At 41.9% G+C, this 16551-nt stretch overlaps 1 protein-coding gene across 1 annotated transcript in view; it reads left to right on the forward strand.

Moving 5' to 3' along the window:
• The first annotated feature begins 284 nt into the window (after window positions 1-284).
• Window positions 285-16551, forward strand: part of kif21b (kinesin family member 21B) — a 69229-nt gene continuing 52962 nt past the window's right edge. Inside the window, exon 1 of the mRNA XM_065954531.1 lies at window positions 285-679. Within this exon, the coding sequence (XP_065810603.1) occupies window positions 639-679 (41 nt within the window). The 5' untranslated portion in view covers window positions 285-638. The remainder of the gene's footprint in view (window positions 680-16551) is intronic.

Consider the following 16551-nt stretch of genomic DNA (forward strand, 5'->3'; position numbering starts at 1 on the left):
ATTAAATACTGTTATTGAAACAAATATAAATCATGGTATTTTATGATGTGCGTTATTATTTGGCTTTTTTTTTTTTTTTTTTTTTAAAGCGATCATCTTTGTCTATTTTTCACTTGGGTTTAATGTTTCCCTCTGACAAAACAACTGGCCCCAGTTTAGTGGTCTAGAATCGCCACTGCCCACAGCTGCCTGCAAGAACGCTTCCAAATGTGATACCAATATTTCCTACATCCCATGAATGCATCAGTACCTCTTGGAGTTTACTGTCTGAGCGCTCCGTCAACGTGATCGTGTGTCTCTTTCAGAGCAGCGGTGTGGCTTCTATGCTTCACTTACACTCTCTTCACACAGGATGTAGCTGCAGAGACAGAGCACGGACACACACACAAACACACACGGCGGGTTTACACTCTGTGATGTGACGAACACCGGGGTGAGCCAGACATGACCGCCGCAGCGGAGGACAAGCAGACAGGAGGAGTCCGGCTGAGGCAGCGCACCGCGGGCAGGTCTTGCTCCCGCTGACCTTAGGGGCTCCCTGCACCGCTGCAGAGCCGCACAGTTTACCAGACACTGGAAAAAAACTCAACACAGCCGGAATACTCCACAGACCGTCGGTGAACCTTTTGAAAGAGATAATGGCGAGCCAGGGCGACTGCTCCGTGAAGGTTGCGTTGAGGTAAGTCTGCGGCGTCTGTTTGCTAGAAATCTGCCGACCTTAGCAGACCACATTGTGTCTGTGCCTGCTGGCGATCAATTAAATGCTTCCTTTCACACATATATTATTTCATGCATGCCCCTGCTTTAATCATGCTGTATATCCGGAACAGAGAAGAGTAATACACCTTTTTTTGTAATACATGGGTGGTGGTGCTCTGCACAGTATTGATAAGGCAAACCGCGATATCTGCATATGATGATGTTTGCATGTATGGAGGGGGCATAAGTTCTCCACAGCATGAGTCCACTGTGTGTGTGTGTGAAGAACTCAGTATGTGACACAGGGTGAAGTGACAAGGACAGCTGCAGCCAGGTGCAGGGAGGAGAATGGGCGTTTCTCCCCAAAACCAATGTTAGTATTATTTATTCTCACATGCATTTACATGCAGTTTCACCATAATCTACCAATGTTAAGTGAACTTCTTATATGTATGGCTGAATCACCTTTTTCAGAGCATTTTGCCTTTTTTTTAATCCTGCTTCTGCAGAAGAGTAGGCACAAAGACATGCTCTCCTTCAGAGCTGTGTCATTCACTGCCTTTGTTGAAAATGCACCCAAAAAGCTCAGGCAAGCAGGACAGAAGCTTTTGGATCCACATCAGGAGATATTTAGCAGCCCATTGATTATGTGTGCCAAGACTCAAAGCTGATTTAAAGAGATCATAGAAATGTGCATGTGCTGGCTCTGGATGCCGCTGAAACTGGAAAGCATGGCTGTGGTGTGAGTGTGATGGAGGCTGCGCCTGTATTCATGCCCATTTAGCAGATTGTGATGCTGAGGGGCTTGTCCAGACCCTCCCAGACTCTGTCACATGAGCTGGTCCCACTTGGTCACACTATGGGGTCCTTTACAAGTAGATGTTGTTAGAAGCACAGTATTGTACACATGAATGGTCAAAACTGTAGCAGTGAAATTTAAATACTCATCATTCAGGCCCGACGTGGCTTCAACTTATTGGGGGTTGAGGGTTGGGGGTCGGCTCTGTGTGGCAGTAGCCTTTTAACATGAACCTTCCAACCGATGGCCCTGTTTCCCCTGGGGGAGAATTTAAGAGTCACTTGTCAATCAGTCGCTGAGTAGTGAATCTCCTTTGTGACTGTGCACAGCGTCAAACTGTAACAGGAAGTGGGGTGGGTGGCGCTGACAACAAAAGCAAAGAGAAAAGGTGAAAAGAGGGTTAGAGAGAGACAGCTGGTGCCTGCTGCTCAGCTGAAGTTATTGATTTAAAGTCTGGGACGCTGCAGAGAGGCTTGTTGACAGAGTGTAAGTGAATGAGTGAAGGTGACAGATGTATCTATGAACATTTAATCATGGGCCTGCGTCTTCAACTGTTTCTATCTTATTTAGCGATGCAACAAGATCGTCAGTGTGTACGAGCATATTTTCATCGCTATCATCCACTAAACCCACATTTATGTATGTGGCAGAAGGATGCCCACCAATGAATCAGGTTCTGCCCCAGGTTTTTTTCTTGCTGCTTTTGTTAAGTGCTTTGTCATTGGTTGGTTAAAGAGGACATATTATACCCCTCCTCCACCTTTTCAAACAGTCCCCCTGTGGTTTAAATGAAACATCTGTGCTGTGCTTTTATCAAAATATAACATGAATCAAGCACCAGAGGAGATTTGTGACCCTGGTATAAACCAGCTCTCTCAGAACGCTCCGTTTTGGTGTGTGTCTCTTTAAATGCAATGACCCCCCTGAGTTTTACCAGTAGACATCACTCCTCTGTAGCGAGAATAAAAATGGCGGACCTGCGCAAAAGTTTTGCTCTAGGCTGGGGGTGGAGTCCATGGGTGGAGATATCAGGGTTTTTTTTTTTTTACCAGAATCCCACTGTGACATCACAAGGAGAGCCAATTTGAAACGGAGCATTTTTCTCTGTATTGTAAGACTTATGCAGACCACAAACAAAGGACTGGATGGGTTTATTTCACATTTTGTGGATCAGTAGACACTCAGGTTACCCAAACATATGTTTAAAAACTCTGAACAAGTGGATTTTTTTAATAATATGTCCCCTTTAATGTTGGGTCCCCATTTTCATTCACAAGAGTAACTTTAAATCACTTCAGACAGAACTAGGGATGGGTAAACCAGGGTATCTCAAAATACAATACGCAAATTGGCCCATGTTAAAGGTAATATCATGATACAGCGATACTTCGATAACTGAAATGGCACACCAATCATATGATGCTACATTGATATCTGATCAGTGGAAGATGACAAAATAACCCTTAAAAGCAAAAGTGCGGGAATACTCTATTATTCACTGCATATTGGTAACAGTTTCACCTTTTCCAACTTTCTTTCACGTCTGTCTTTTTCTTCTTCTTTATCCCAGCGTCAGATTCTTCTTTGGCTAATTAACTTCCATTCACATTACCATCAATCATAAGCACCACCGGACATCTGTAACAAGTTGTTTAAAAAAAATAAAGGAATCCATATGGCACCAGCGATTAAATAAATGTAAACCACGAGTAAGGATAATATTGCCATTGATCATTGAGCTGTTCTTTTTCTTTCATGTTTAATACATTTCTACCCCTATTTTATCATGTCTGATCTGTGTGTGGATTTACATGCCCTCTTGAGTGCCACCAAGAGAGTCTGTAATTTTGACAGGAAATGGGAAGCCCATAAATAAACACACAGTGAGGAATAACTTCCTGCTATATAAGCGACGGTTTTCCCAACGACCCCTTTACATCTTTTTTTTCTCTCTCCCGTATTCCCTGAGAAAGTCGGCTGCTGATAAGAGAGGATGGTGTTTAATTGCTCCCATGTTGTGCAGCCCCGCAGGCAGACCCCAACTCATAGTTTGTGGGTGCATGTGAGTATGTATTTAGAGGGCAGTGGGGTTATTGTGAGGGCTGAGAAATGCACACACACACACATACACACACACACACACACACACACACACACACACACACACACACACACACACACACACACACACACACACATACACACACACACACACGTAGTCTATGTCGCCGGCATCCACTTCCTGAATGTCTGCAGAGCCTTCCCTAAACAATGTCCATATAACAAGTGACATGACCTACAAGCCTGCTTTTGGACCAAGGGAAAACACACACACACACACACACACACACACACACACACACACACACACACACACACACACACACTGCTTTGCAGTCAAGTTAAACGTGTAAAGTAACTCCCTGCTAAGTGGCAATCATTAAATTGTGTCTGGCTTGGCTGTTTCTTTTTTATACATCTGCACTCACTTAAAAGATAAGCTTAGTCTGATGCAAACACGCTATAAGAAGGAGAAGACTCCTACATTTTCTCTAACTCACACATTTGAACCCCCACACACACTCTTCATCTCGGAAAGACATGCGTGCAGTTTCACTTCCTCCTCCTCCTTTTGTCAGTCTAATGTTGAGTGCTGAGTTTTCCCCCAGATTAAAAAGCTTTACGTTAGGGCCAACTCGAAGCTTGCATATGTGCCTCTATAAATGTCTATAACTCAGCTTTTGTGTGTGCTCATTAATCAGGTGTAACTTGACATGAGAGTTATGTGTTTCCATTTGCGTATCGATCCTTCTTCTGCTGTTTTATTTTTTCTGCAGCTTTGCCACTTACTCATTTCAGACCGACCCACAACTCTTGACGTCCAACAAAGTGCAAAATCAGCCTCCACATCAGTGCACACACACAGGCACAAAGATAGAGCTGTGTGACCCTGTGACTGCTGCCTGATGTCTCATCTATAACAGACTCATCCGAGAGGCTTTCCCCTCGCTCCGATTTGATCTCTTTCCCCATAAGAATCAGCTGATCTTGTGTAAATGGAGCACAAAATAATCTGTGTTCTTCCTGACCTGAAACATGAATAAATGTGGTGTGTTTTGGACCGTTATGACGCAGACTGTTTTGGCTCAAAGGCGATGGGAGCTCAGTTGAGAAAAACATTATCTTCTATCTCTCTGCTCAACGTGTCAGAAATACAGCTTTGCAGAAAATACAAAAAAAAAATTCATAAGTCATGTGTAACAGGACTGCAGACTTTTGCCATCTCATGACCAAATCACCGGCTTCAAAACAAACCAGAAGCAGCAGAATACGATTGCGGAAGGCCCCCCCCCCCCCCCCTCACAGCTGGTACACAAAGGCTTTATTTGGGAGGTTTTGAAAAAAAAAAAAGCTTTTTGTTGTTGGACGTATGTCCTGTGTCGGCTACCAGTCTCGCCTGTTTCCTGTAACAGTTTGCCACACAGGCTCTGTCTGGGTTACACACCTCCCCGGGGGGGTTGCCTTTTAAAAATGGCTGGTGGGGAAATCGTGTGTTTATGTTTGTCTTTGTGAGCATGCGATCGTCCTACAGCCGTACTGGTCACAGGTTAGTGCTGTATTTAATCTCCCCATGGGTGCATTCTTACACCTAGTCCCAACCCTCAGCCCCCAGCTGTAGTGAAAAGTGAAAGCTGTTTGACTTTGTTGATACGACTCGGCACTGAAGTTGCTTCTAATCAGTGATTTTTAGCCTGAACCAAAGGAAGAGGAGCAGGAAAAACCCGACCGAGCACACGCCCAAATTGCCTGTCCACAGCCTGGGCATCACTTCCTCCAAACACCGGCCTGCTAGTCACATGCTTTCTCTTCTTGTTCTTCTAGCCTCTTTCATCTAACACTTGTATGTGAATGTCTTTTGTGGCAGCAGTGTTCAAGAAGCTGTCTCTCCAGAACTGCTTAGTAACAGGAACATTATGGGTCCATGTTTGACCTCATAACATATTGATGTAAGTTACATTCATTATTAAGAGTAAATGATCGATGCAGTAATATATTGTCATCATGTGATACGATTATTGTGTCACTGGTGCCAAACGTCGTTATTTCAATAAAAACAAATATGGTGCTCTAATCAGATTCCCCTTGCAATTTGACTCACTGCGTCCCTACTTTCTGAGCCCTCACAGTGGCACTTAGGAATTATGGTAACTTGACTAGAGGTCAATTGGCCATTGACATTGAAGTTGACATCATGAATAAAAAAGAGGAAGAAGATATAATGTTGGACAGCGGTGATAAGAGGGTTAAAGGATGAAGTGTGATAAGAGGTCAAACTAACACCAAAGTAGAGGGAATAAATCAACATGAAGGAATCCTGCACTTTCAAATTCTTCATATAATCAGATCTCATTAGAGGTGGGAAAAAATATCGAGATTCTTATCTTCTGAGATTTTAAATAGATTAATAACTTCCAAAAATGTTTTTTGGGGCTAATTAGTCACTCCCTGCTAAGTGCTAAGGCTAGCTTTTTTAACCCAGGGGAATGCCAAATGGGGCAGCAAGAAATTCAGACAGTTTCACAAATGACTTGAGTAGATCCTGAATTATGAACTTATTCAGAAATAGACTTTGTAACAATGGATCTATGAATCCAGAATCGTTTTGAATTGAAAATAGATTCTGAATTGAAATCGAATCGTGAGACACCCAACGATTCCCAGGCCGAGATCTCATGACATATTCTGATTGTTTTGCAATATAGAAATGATTCCAGAATAGCTGTTTTGTGATATTTTTAATCGTTTGTTTTTGTATCGTCTTGAATGTTACCCTTCCATTCCCCCTCTATAGGCATGATGTTGTTGTTTTCCAGAGTAACACCAGGTGTTTAGTTCAGGGCCTGCTAGTACACGTTGCATAATCACGCTTACAATCAGATCGTGGCCAAGGAGGTGAAAAGGTCTGCTGGACAAAGAAGTGACTGAGGTTGCCAGGCTACACTTCTTAATCCTGGTTATACCAACAACACATCCCCTCTTAATGACACATCTGATGGCAGGTGTACAGCCATTCAGAAGCAGGATAGTGGTGCTGGTTATATAGATCACAGGATGGAATAGATGCCCCATAACTTAAGAATGTATAAACAAATACAATCGAAATATTAGGGACATGGCATGGGCTTTGTGTAGCTGTTCAGTTGATGAACTTCTCCCTGTAAAGTGAAACAACCTCCCAAATGTTGTTGCTGCTGTTGCAGAATGACTTCCTGAGAGGCTCTCGCTGTACTATCCACACTTCCTGTTCACTTCCTGCTTTGTCATCTGCTGATGAGCTTGCTGACACGATTCAGTTAATACTGAATCATCAGTGAGTCTATAAAACAGAGAGAAAATGCGACCTCTGAATTAAATCCTTCAAATATGGTATATCTTTTTGTGTTCTGCGGCCTGACCAAAAAATGTATATCCACATTGATCCGGTTTGCTAACTAAGTAACGGCACGTCATCTCAGACTGCCCTCTAAATGCTTGCCTCATCCTTTTTATTTTCTCTTGCTCAAGCTTGTCTGCACTGTGAGCAAAATAAAGCGTGAAACTGTGACCAAAAAAGCTGGAATTTCACCAGCTCTCTCTCTCTCCCCCTCTACTCACTCCTCTTCTGTTCGCCCACTCCTGCACGTGCACACACACACAGAAACATACAATCCTGTGTTTATTTGCATTCATCCAGAAAGAAATGAAAGGCTCTTCAGTCTGAACATTTGCATTTATTCTGTAATCGGGGCTTCATCATAAGTCAGCTGGAGCTGGCCTCTAAACAGTTCTTTTTTTTCATAATCAGTCGCGCTGCTGGGACTTAAATTTTATTTATTTATTTTTAATCACAGCAATGTTAAATTTTCACATTCTTTAGCTTTATTGAGAGTTTAAAACATGTCTGTGGTCGGCTTATTTTTTATGAGTTACATAGCCAATTTGTTTGTGTTGACATTGTTGTGGTCACTTAGAAATCACTGTGTGTGTGTGTGGGGGGGGGGGGGACAGAGGACACACTGTGAATGAGTCTGATGTCACTGCAGGTCTTTGTGCTCTCTGCTGAGTTTGCACTCACACACCAAAAAAGATAAAGACACACTTAGCAAGGGCAGAGAATTGGAGGGTAAAATGGGGGATGAAGAAAAGGCGATATTTTTCAGTGAGCACGTTTGACGAGAAAGAGAACGCGCTTTGTAGAGTGCATTTCAGACGTCTGCTTTGTTTTTATAAACTGCTCTCCAACTTCAGAAAGGAGCAAAGCTTCCTGCAATTCAATTCAACACAACAAAAACAAGTCAAATCAAAGAGGAAAAGAGACAGAGGAGAGTGAGGGTGGGGTTGGGGTGGTGGGATTGGGGGTGTCTGGCGGCAGACTGGGAAAAAAGGAGCAAGTGTGTCGTCTTTTGTCCACTTTGGACCACTGTTGCGTGCAAATATGAGCTCCTAGCCAAACATGCTGTGTGTGTGTGTGTGTGTGTGTGTGTGTGTGTGTGTGTGTGTGTGTGTGTGTGTGTGGTGTGTGTGTGTGTGTGTGTGTGTGTGTGTGTGTGTGTGTGTGTGTGTGTGTGTGTGTGTGTGTGTGTGTGTGTGTGTGTGTGTGTGTGTGTGAGCGTTGCGTGTATGAATAATTCGGGCACAGCTGCACGTGGCCGCCATATTCCCGTGGAGGGAGGAGGAGGCAGAGAGATGGAGCCCTCAGGTGTTGTGTCTAGACTTTATAGAGTTGATGTTGAATCTTCTTTCTCAGCATTATAAAATTACATTGTCTCTGCTTTTTTTTTAATCCACAAACTAGAAATAAAAGATGACCTGCCAGTAAAACGAGTAAGAGTGGGGGGGAGAAAGAACCTGTCTTCCTGTGTCTCTATTTTATTTATCGCTTTATGTCTTTGATTCCTTTTTTAATCCATCTTTCCCTCACTGAATCAAGTCTTTTTAAAAGGTCTAATCGAGCTATAACAGTGACTGGACTTGTACTGACTGACAGCACAAACACACAAGAGACAAGTGCACACATTTTCAATTCTCCCCATCTTTTGTCTTGTCCATAATGTGTGCACTTCCTGTTCTGCCTGAATCCAATTTTGTCAACCTCGAAGGGCATGCAAGACTGAATACATTTCCCTTAAATTGAATTCAGGAGGATAAACATTGAAAATATGAATAAATCCACTTCAGATGGACACTTTAAGAAACAGAGCACAGTTAAGCTCTGCCACAGAATCACTGGCCGTCTTACAGCGCCCAGTGCTTCAGGAATCGATTTAAGATGTGAGGGAAATACTGTATGTCCAACTTGTGGTGTAAAGACTTTTTAAGACTATAAGTTGAACCGGATTTGTCAGGTTTTGCCCCCTCGTTAAATTATATTTGAATATCCACCACAGGAGCCACAATCTACACATCCATCAGACCACCGCCAAAACAATATTTACGAACTTTTGACTTATCATTTGAAGATTTACTGTACCCTCCTCCTGACCATAATATTCAAACCAAAAAAACAGTCCTGCTGCACTGGCAGCGATCCAAATGAAAGATTTAAACATCCTGTTCCGCTGACCTTTCAATGACAACTCACTTGGCCATTTAAAAACCTTGACACACTGTTTAAAGCTTATAGTAGCCAATGAAAGCCTGAGTTAAAAGGAGATGCCTGCCAACCGGTCTGACGTTTCTATATCCGGCCAATTCCACCCGACTGTGTTGAGGACTGACGTTTCTGAACACACGGATATACTGCTTTAATCAATACTTCGGGGTGATTTATTCATACACACACACACTAAGGAGATTAATTTAAAGTATGACTGGTTTTCAGAACTGCATTAAAGGTATTAATAAGTTATACCAAGAGAGCCACTGAGTTTAGATTTATCTGGAGAAATCAGGTAAATCTTTGGAACATTAGACATTGAATAGCCACAAAAAGCTGGAATAGCTATTGTTAAAAAAGACTAGATCATACATTTAAACAGTGGTGTTCTTTTCAAACCACTATCAACATTAACCAGTCCTTGAAAACATCGAAGAGTTTGATTTACCTACTCAAGGCAGACTTTGGCGCAAACCTGGTTTGACCCTTTGAGCCCCAATTTGTTACAAATCGGCTCCTATTTGTAACAAAGCTCACACAAACGTCAGCGGTTTAAGTGTTTTTATTTTTTGCCATTAACTCAATCAAAAAGTCAGAAAATTATATAAATCTGAAAGATCAGTAATTTAATGTGTGTATGGATGAGTGTAACAGTGTGTGTGTGTGTGTGTGTTCAGGTAGGGAGCTGGTGTGTTCGTTGGCAGATTTGAAATCGTAAATGTTAAACGTGTTCAGTATTTATGATCAGATATCCTGTTTTGTGGGGAAACACAGAGGACGGCCGAGCACGGACTCTGTGAATTGTAACGTTGGAACAGAACAATAGCCAGGTGTGCTTCATTAGTCTAACGACCCCTCGCTCCACTCATGATCTGCAGGCCACATAGAAACACGGGGTTAGAAACAAACTACACACCAGTCAGGGCGACCTCGTGGTTGTCACATACTCAACACAATACATTTATCTTGTTTTCCCGGCTTTCTTCTACACATTCATGCTATTCAACTTGTGGCTCAGAGCCTTGTGCGGGAAGTGTGGTGGATGTGCAAAACACCTTGGCCAGTTTGGGGCCGATTGAAATTGATAAAAGCAAGAGTAACTCTATACCCCAATTTATTATCTAGGTGTTTAGTTGGACTTCGAGAAATATCGACTTGGTACGATTTCAGTTGCACAAACATGTTTCATGTTTTTTGGAAGTCCAATTTAAGGCATATATTGAGTTCATACTGTGTAGATATGAGGGGGTTGGTTGGTTGTTTGTGTGTGTGTGTGAGACCAGCTGGTCCATAATCACCTTCAGTGCTAAGTAGCTTAATCACTGCTGGAGTTTGTGTCTCTGAGTTTGTTTGTCTTATTGTTTGTGAACGAAGAGTAAGACAGAAGGATTTAAATCAGCTGAATTCAGCACAAAAATTAACTGTAGGGTCACAAATGTATTTACTAAATTTGGTTTGACCATAACAATATTTTTTGTCCAGTACTTAAGGTTTTAAATAGCTATCAAAACCAACATTCTCAGCAGCCTTAGCTGTACTCTGGGTTAAGGGTTTATTAGCATCTTAGCATGCTAGCACACTAAACTAACACAATGAAACATTATACCAGCTAAGCATCATCTTGTTAAAACCGCCACTGTAAGCACATTACCATGCACTTGTTGGCATTTAGCTCATACCACAGCTCTGCATTTAGCTGTGAAGAGTAGCTAACATAGTACATTCTTCTTTGAAACTCTATTTCTGCTTGTTTAAAATAATTACACACGGATAAGACATTTTACGTCACAATGAAAAATAGGGAAGTCTAGCTGTAGGATACTGGCTAGCTAGACTGTTCATGCATGGCTAAGCTAGAGGCTAAGCCGATTCTGTACTGCAGGGGAAAGAAGCTAATTAAACACTTACTTATTTACATCATATAGCTGCTGAGAAGGTATGCTAAGCAGGTTGAAAGTTGATGTAACCAAGGGGCAACCTCCGGTCTCGAAAAATGAAGGCTATGCGGAAGTACCAAAAACTGCAGTTCCTCGAGGTTCCGCTTGAGGCTGGCTGCAGAAGCGCCGGAAGTGCCATAAGCCCACAGCCAAAAAAGCCCGTTTTTACCACAGGAATCAAAATGTTTACAGCCTGGTTCAAAAAACGAGATGTATCTGAGAAGTTGACGGCCCCTTCTCCTCACACTGTGGGGGGGGGGAATTTTTTTATAACTCATCGGATTTTATTCTATTAAGGAAAACGACTATGCCCATATTTGGTTGTGTCAGATTTGATTGACAGCTCTGCGCGCTGCATCTGTCTGTCAGGTCAGGAGGTCAGGAGGCTAACAGCTTGATCCGTCTGATTTCTCCTCTTTTTTACTTCGTTTGGAGAGTTTGTTTAACACATATCCGACAACATACATGGCTTCCTGTGCGGTTAACAGACCATCCGAGAAGTTGATGCTTCAGTTTTCTTTGGTAAGTGATATAGTAGTGTTATATTTACTGCATACTCTTTATAGAGGAGCATTCGAGCTGGGAGTCCAACTCGAAAGGACAATTTCTTTTGGTTTTGTTTTATTTTCACAGAACTCTATTTTTTCTATGTTTATACACACAGCACTACTTTAAATGTTTATTGATGCTGAGAAAGGCATTAGAAAGTGTCAACTGTTCAAACCAACACCAGCTCCTTTTGTGAGTCATTCAAGGTGCATACTCTTTTAGGACCTAGATTGATGTTAGTATCTTATCGATCCAACCAGGTTAGGACCACAGCTGCTACATTGATATTAACTGTTTCTAAATAACAGTGGAATCATTCTAAGGCTCTGAATGGTACAAAAGGATTATTGTCTTTACTTCTGCCAGTTAGACTAGCAGTTTAAGATAGCCAAAACTGTAGTCTATATTATCTTGTAATCTCTACTACTAATTAGATTAATTAACATCATTTCAAGGATATAGGCTTTTGAAGAAAAAAAATGTCATCAACCCCTGGCTAATTTAGCATTCCCTCCGACGTACAGACATTGTGGCTTGCTGCATTAGCACTCATGCTGAATACCGTCCGACAGAGCAGGAGGCTGGGCTGGTGATAATGCTAACCAGCCCTCCAGGGACGCAGACAGACAAGCAGAGTCATGGCAGACAGTCTGCAGCTGAGCAGGGTATGTGGAGATAAAGGTGAACACATACACAAGGCTGACGTGTTTATTTTTTAAGGCATATGCACAAGTATCATGATTAATAAGTAATTTAAATTCCTGTGTGATATTCAGGTATGAAACAAAAAACATCACTTCATATGTACCTTCAGATATTTTGTGTTTGTGTGGTAATGTTCTAATTTGACTGGATTGTGTTGCTTAAAGGCATTTTGGTTAAAAAAAAAAATACAGTGTCCACAAAAAGCAACACAAATCCTTTTTTAACAGCTAGTTCATTTTCCAAGTTAATTGGAGTAAATCATAAATTGAGTGGCATCTTTCTGACCTTGACAAGGCCATCTGTCATATAGGAAAGAAGCTAATTTGGTTCTTTCTTTTGCCTTTACCTCCCCCCATCGAGCAGCAGACAGAGCAGACGAAGGGGGAGAGAGAGGGGGAAATGAGGGGGGGTGAGGAAGTGGGGTGTGGATTGACCCAGAATCAGATCTATTGATGCGAACTGATGTGCCCTTGTAACAATGAGAGATGCTCATCTGAAATTGAGTGATGATTATTAGGCTTTGACAGCTGTGTGCAAGTTTTAAAAAAAATAAAGATACAGTTCATGCTATCAATACTGCGATGATTAGGACTGTGCTGGATTTACATTTCCTGATTCACTCTTGTTATAGCACACTTCTTACCATCCTTAAAATGGGTTATATTTCAAGGTGAATACCAAAATCACATCTTTATATTGAAGAATTTTACATAATATGGTAAAGAGTGTGTTGTCTGTTGAATGCTTGAGGCGTCTATGCTTCTGTACGCAGCAGGTAGTAATGGTCTCCAACATTCATCACAAGAAAGTGGGCAGGCAATGCCGTTCACGTTGAGCGGAGTTTTGCTTTATTAACGCTCTTTAGTATAGTTGCCGTTTTACACGTTTTCTCCTATTGACCTTCTGGAATTGTCCTTATGTGAATGATAGGAAACCAGAAGCAGTCCCCATTACCAAAGACTTCTGTTACTGCAAAACTCAGTGACTCCAAACATTAGTATTTAGAGTTGTCATTGCATGTCTAATATGCACAATATCCCGATGTGTGGGACAAGTATAAAAGGAAATTGTGGAAAATGTCAGGACCTTAATGTCCTCAAGTTGTCTGGAAACTGTCAGTAGGTTTGTTTGATTATGTGTTATGTGGGCCTATTACAAGTGCAGTGTTTAAAGCCAATGGCTAACATCTCTCACAGCTGATGTATTCACCACATTGTGTGTAGTAATCAAATGTCGTGTGTAGCCATGTGACACATTCCCACACATTTCTGTCCCACAAAATATGTGAAATGGAAAACCCTGTGTACCAAATTACCCACTCTCTTCAGTCTGGGCCTGACTTCACACTTTATCTTTTACGGTACTTGGAAGAGCCACAGCAATAGCAAAGGAAATCAATGAGGCCACCGGTACATATTTCTAGAGACCTTATACTTATGAAGACACTTTTATTTCTTATGAGCTAAATTCCAGACGGAGATGATGTGAGATTGCATCTCAGTTAGTTGATTTTTCTTGAACAGTTGACCGGGCCCTTTCCAAACGATGTAGGACAGCTTCGTTTTTTAAAGTCCGGCTCAGTTAAAAAAACGCTCATGTCAACATGGATGAACCAGTTCGCTCATTTGTTCTCCAGCTCATGCTTAACACACCCAGTCAAACCAATGAGCACAATACATGTGAGCCCTGATCTAGTTTATCGCTGGTTACCAATCGTCAGCAGAGCCTCGGGCTACAGGGCTGCCAGTCTGTGAGGCTTGTCCATAGATAAGGTTGATACAAAGGCTATGAAGAGGGGGTTTGCATGTATTGCATATTGCATCTATGTGTGACTGCGGTGGTGAAGACTGCTGCGGCAGCACCAGATGAGAGTGCGAAATTGCATTGCAGCCAAGTCTATGGGAGCAGGAAATATTCTTTGAGTGGAGAGGTTAAGTCCATATCATAAAAAGTGAAGAATACCAATCGGTTTGTCAGAGGCTAAATTCATAGTGTTGAATTATTGTAATGAAAGTGGAAAATATTGTTCATCAGATCAAACAATCTGATGGGAAATGTCCATCAAAATTTCCCTGAGGCCAGAGAGAGTCGTCATTGTCTTGTTTTATTCAAACGGAATCCAAAATCCTTTCATACATTTAAAGAGCTTAACCTCATGTTTTTTTTAAGCTTACATTGTCAAGGAGATCTTGATGTGTTTGCAGGATTTGGATTTTGAACTTAAACCGTTTTATAAGAAGTTTAGCAAAAAGATCTAATGTGAAATTGTCACCTAAAAGTATTCATGTACTACCACATGAGACGAGAATGAATACCAGAGACAAACACTAAATATCCACTACCTTAGCAGCCACAAATGTTGAAAGTTTGACAGAAAAAATGATGAATTTAATGGGTAAATTGAAAACCGTCGTCTATTGTGTGAAAAATTAAAGAATCATTTCAGCTCTAGCCTGCATACAAAAAACATCCATATTTCTTCATCACTAACTTATAGTAAGAGCAGTGGTCCTCACCCTGGTGGCCTTACAGACACATTGCAGCAGGCATGAAGCTCTGGGAGAATTGGCACATGTTCATCAGTGTGGTGACAGACACCAAATAGGAGTGGCAGAAGGTGTCGACTGAGTCTGCCTGCCACTACCTGGGGAAGCCAGCTGTCCATGCCCAGCGTCATGCAGCCTCTTGTGGCCGCTATCCCACTCCTCTACATATTCTCATACATTTCCTGCTTGTGTAATATTCCCCTTACTTTCACATTTACATATTGTACACTTTGTCAGCTTTCCTCTTCTCTATGCATCGCTGCCTCAGTCCATCCGAGTGTTCCTTATTAATGCATCCTCTTCTAAAAGCTCCCACCAGAGACAGACATTTACTTTCTGAACTCTGCAGGAGAGGGGGGTCAACACCAGCTAAAGCAACTTCTGAAGTCATTCACTTTCATCTGAGGCCTTAGTGTTTAATTCATGGCTAACACGGCCTTAGTCTGCCAGGGACACGGCGCAGTCAGGTGCCCTGTGCTTATTTCTGCCAACCCCTAAGAGTGTTGGACCTGGATGTGAACTCTGGACTAGTGTGTGTATGAATGTGTGGCTAACAGCCCGTTACCCTGCTGGGATGTTTGTCCCATGTGGAGGATTGGACGCCAAAAGGGATAGACAGATTTTATAGTGAATGGCCTTCTTCCTGATGCATTATGGGAATTTGTGTGCAGTTATTTCAATGCCCACACATACTTAACTGATTACTGTAGGAGCACTCTAAAATACATTGGGGTGGGGTTTCTTAGATGGATTGTGTGGAGCAGCAAACAGATGGAGAGATGAGAATGTCAATCAGAGGTAGAGACAGTGGCTGGTTTTTTTTATGAGCAGAATCACTGCAGACAGCTCATTCAGAAAATCAATGTGACGACTGATTAAATGAGCAGCAGGAACAGAAATGCCTACTGTGGCTCAATCATCAGAAATAGTGCCCTGCTGCTGCTGCTCTGGGTATGTGTTTGAGTGTTGCAGTACATGATAGGTTTTCATTAATGAAAGATGTAAGATAGGAGATGTTAGTGAGTTGCTCCTGATCAGTGTTTGAATGTGTTAAGATGCACTCAAAGGACGATGGGCCTGCAGGGCAACAACATTAGTGTAAAGTTTGTTTGGAAGAGTGAATGCATGTAGTGTCTTTTAAACTGAGACTTTAAACCATGGTCAACATTGTTCCTGTTAGCATTAGCATGAGCACAGAGCTGCTAGCTTGGCTGTATACTCTTATTATGTTAGAATACTGTATGTAGTGACATTTCAAGTCATGTTTTAAAAAAGAGTTTCATGTTTTTTTTAGTTTTTACTCCTGAGATTATGCATGGCAGGTATAAATCAGCTATTTACAAAAAAAGGAAATTCCAAGATTATGGAGAACAAATATTCATTTATTACATAATAAACTTAATCTTAATCATTGATCTTGAAACAAATGTATTTTTCACATCCTTTATGTTTTGTGAATCATTTGTGATTTTTTTTTTTCCTTCCAGTTTTGACCTTATCAGCCACTGGTCTGCCTGCCCCTCCCTCCATCGCTGCACCTCTGGGCGTCTCTCATTTCATCCCCACAGTCACTGATATACCCAGAGCTCCTAACCCAGAATAGGCCGAGCCAATTTCCTGAGTTCTCAGGGCTTTTCATGTCAAACGTGACAATCTTCATGAATTGCCGCGGGCCAATCC

This window comes from Labrus bergylta, chromosome 5 (genome assembly GCF_963930695.1).
Source record: "Labrus bergylta chromosome 5, fLabBer1.1, whole genome shotgun sequence".
Taxonomy (NCBI): Eukaryota; Metazoa; Chordata; class Actinopteri; order Labriformes; family Labridae; genus Labrus; species Labrus bergylta.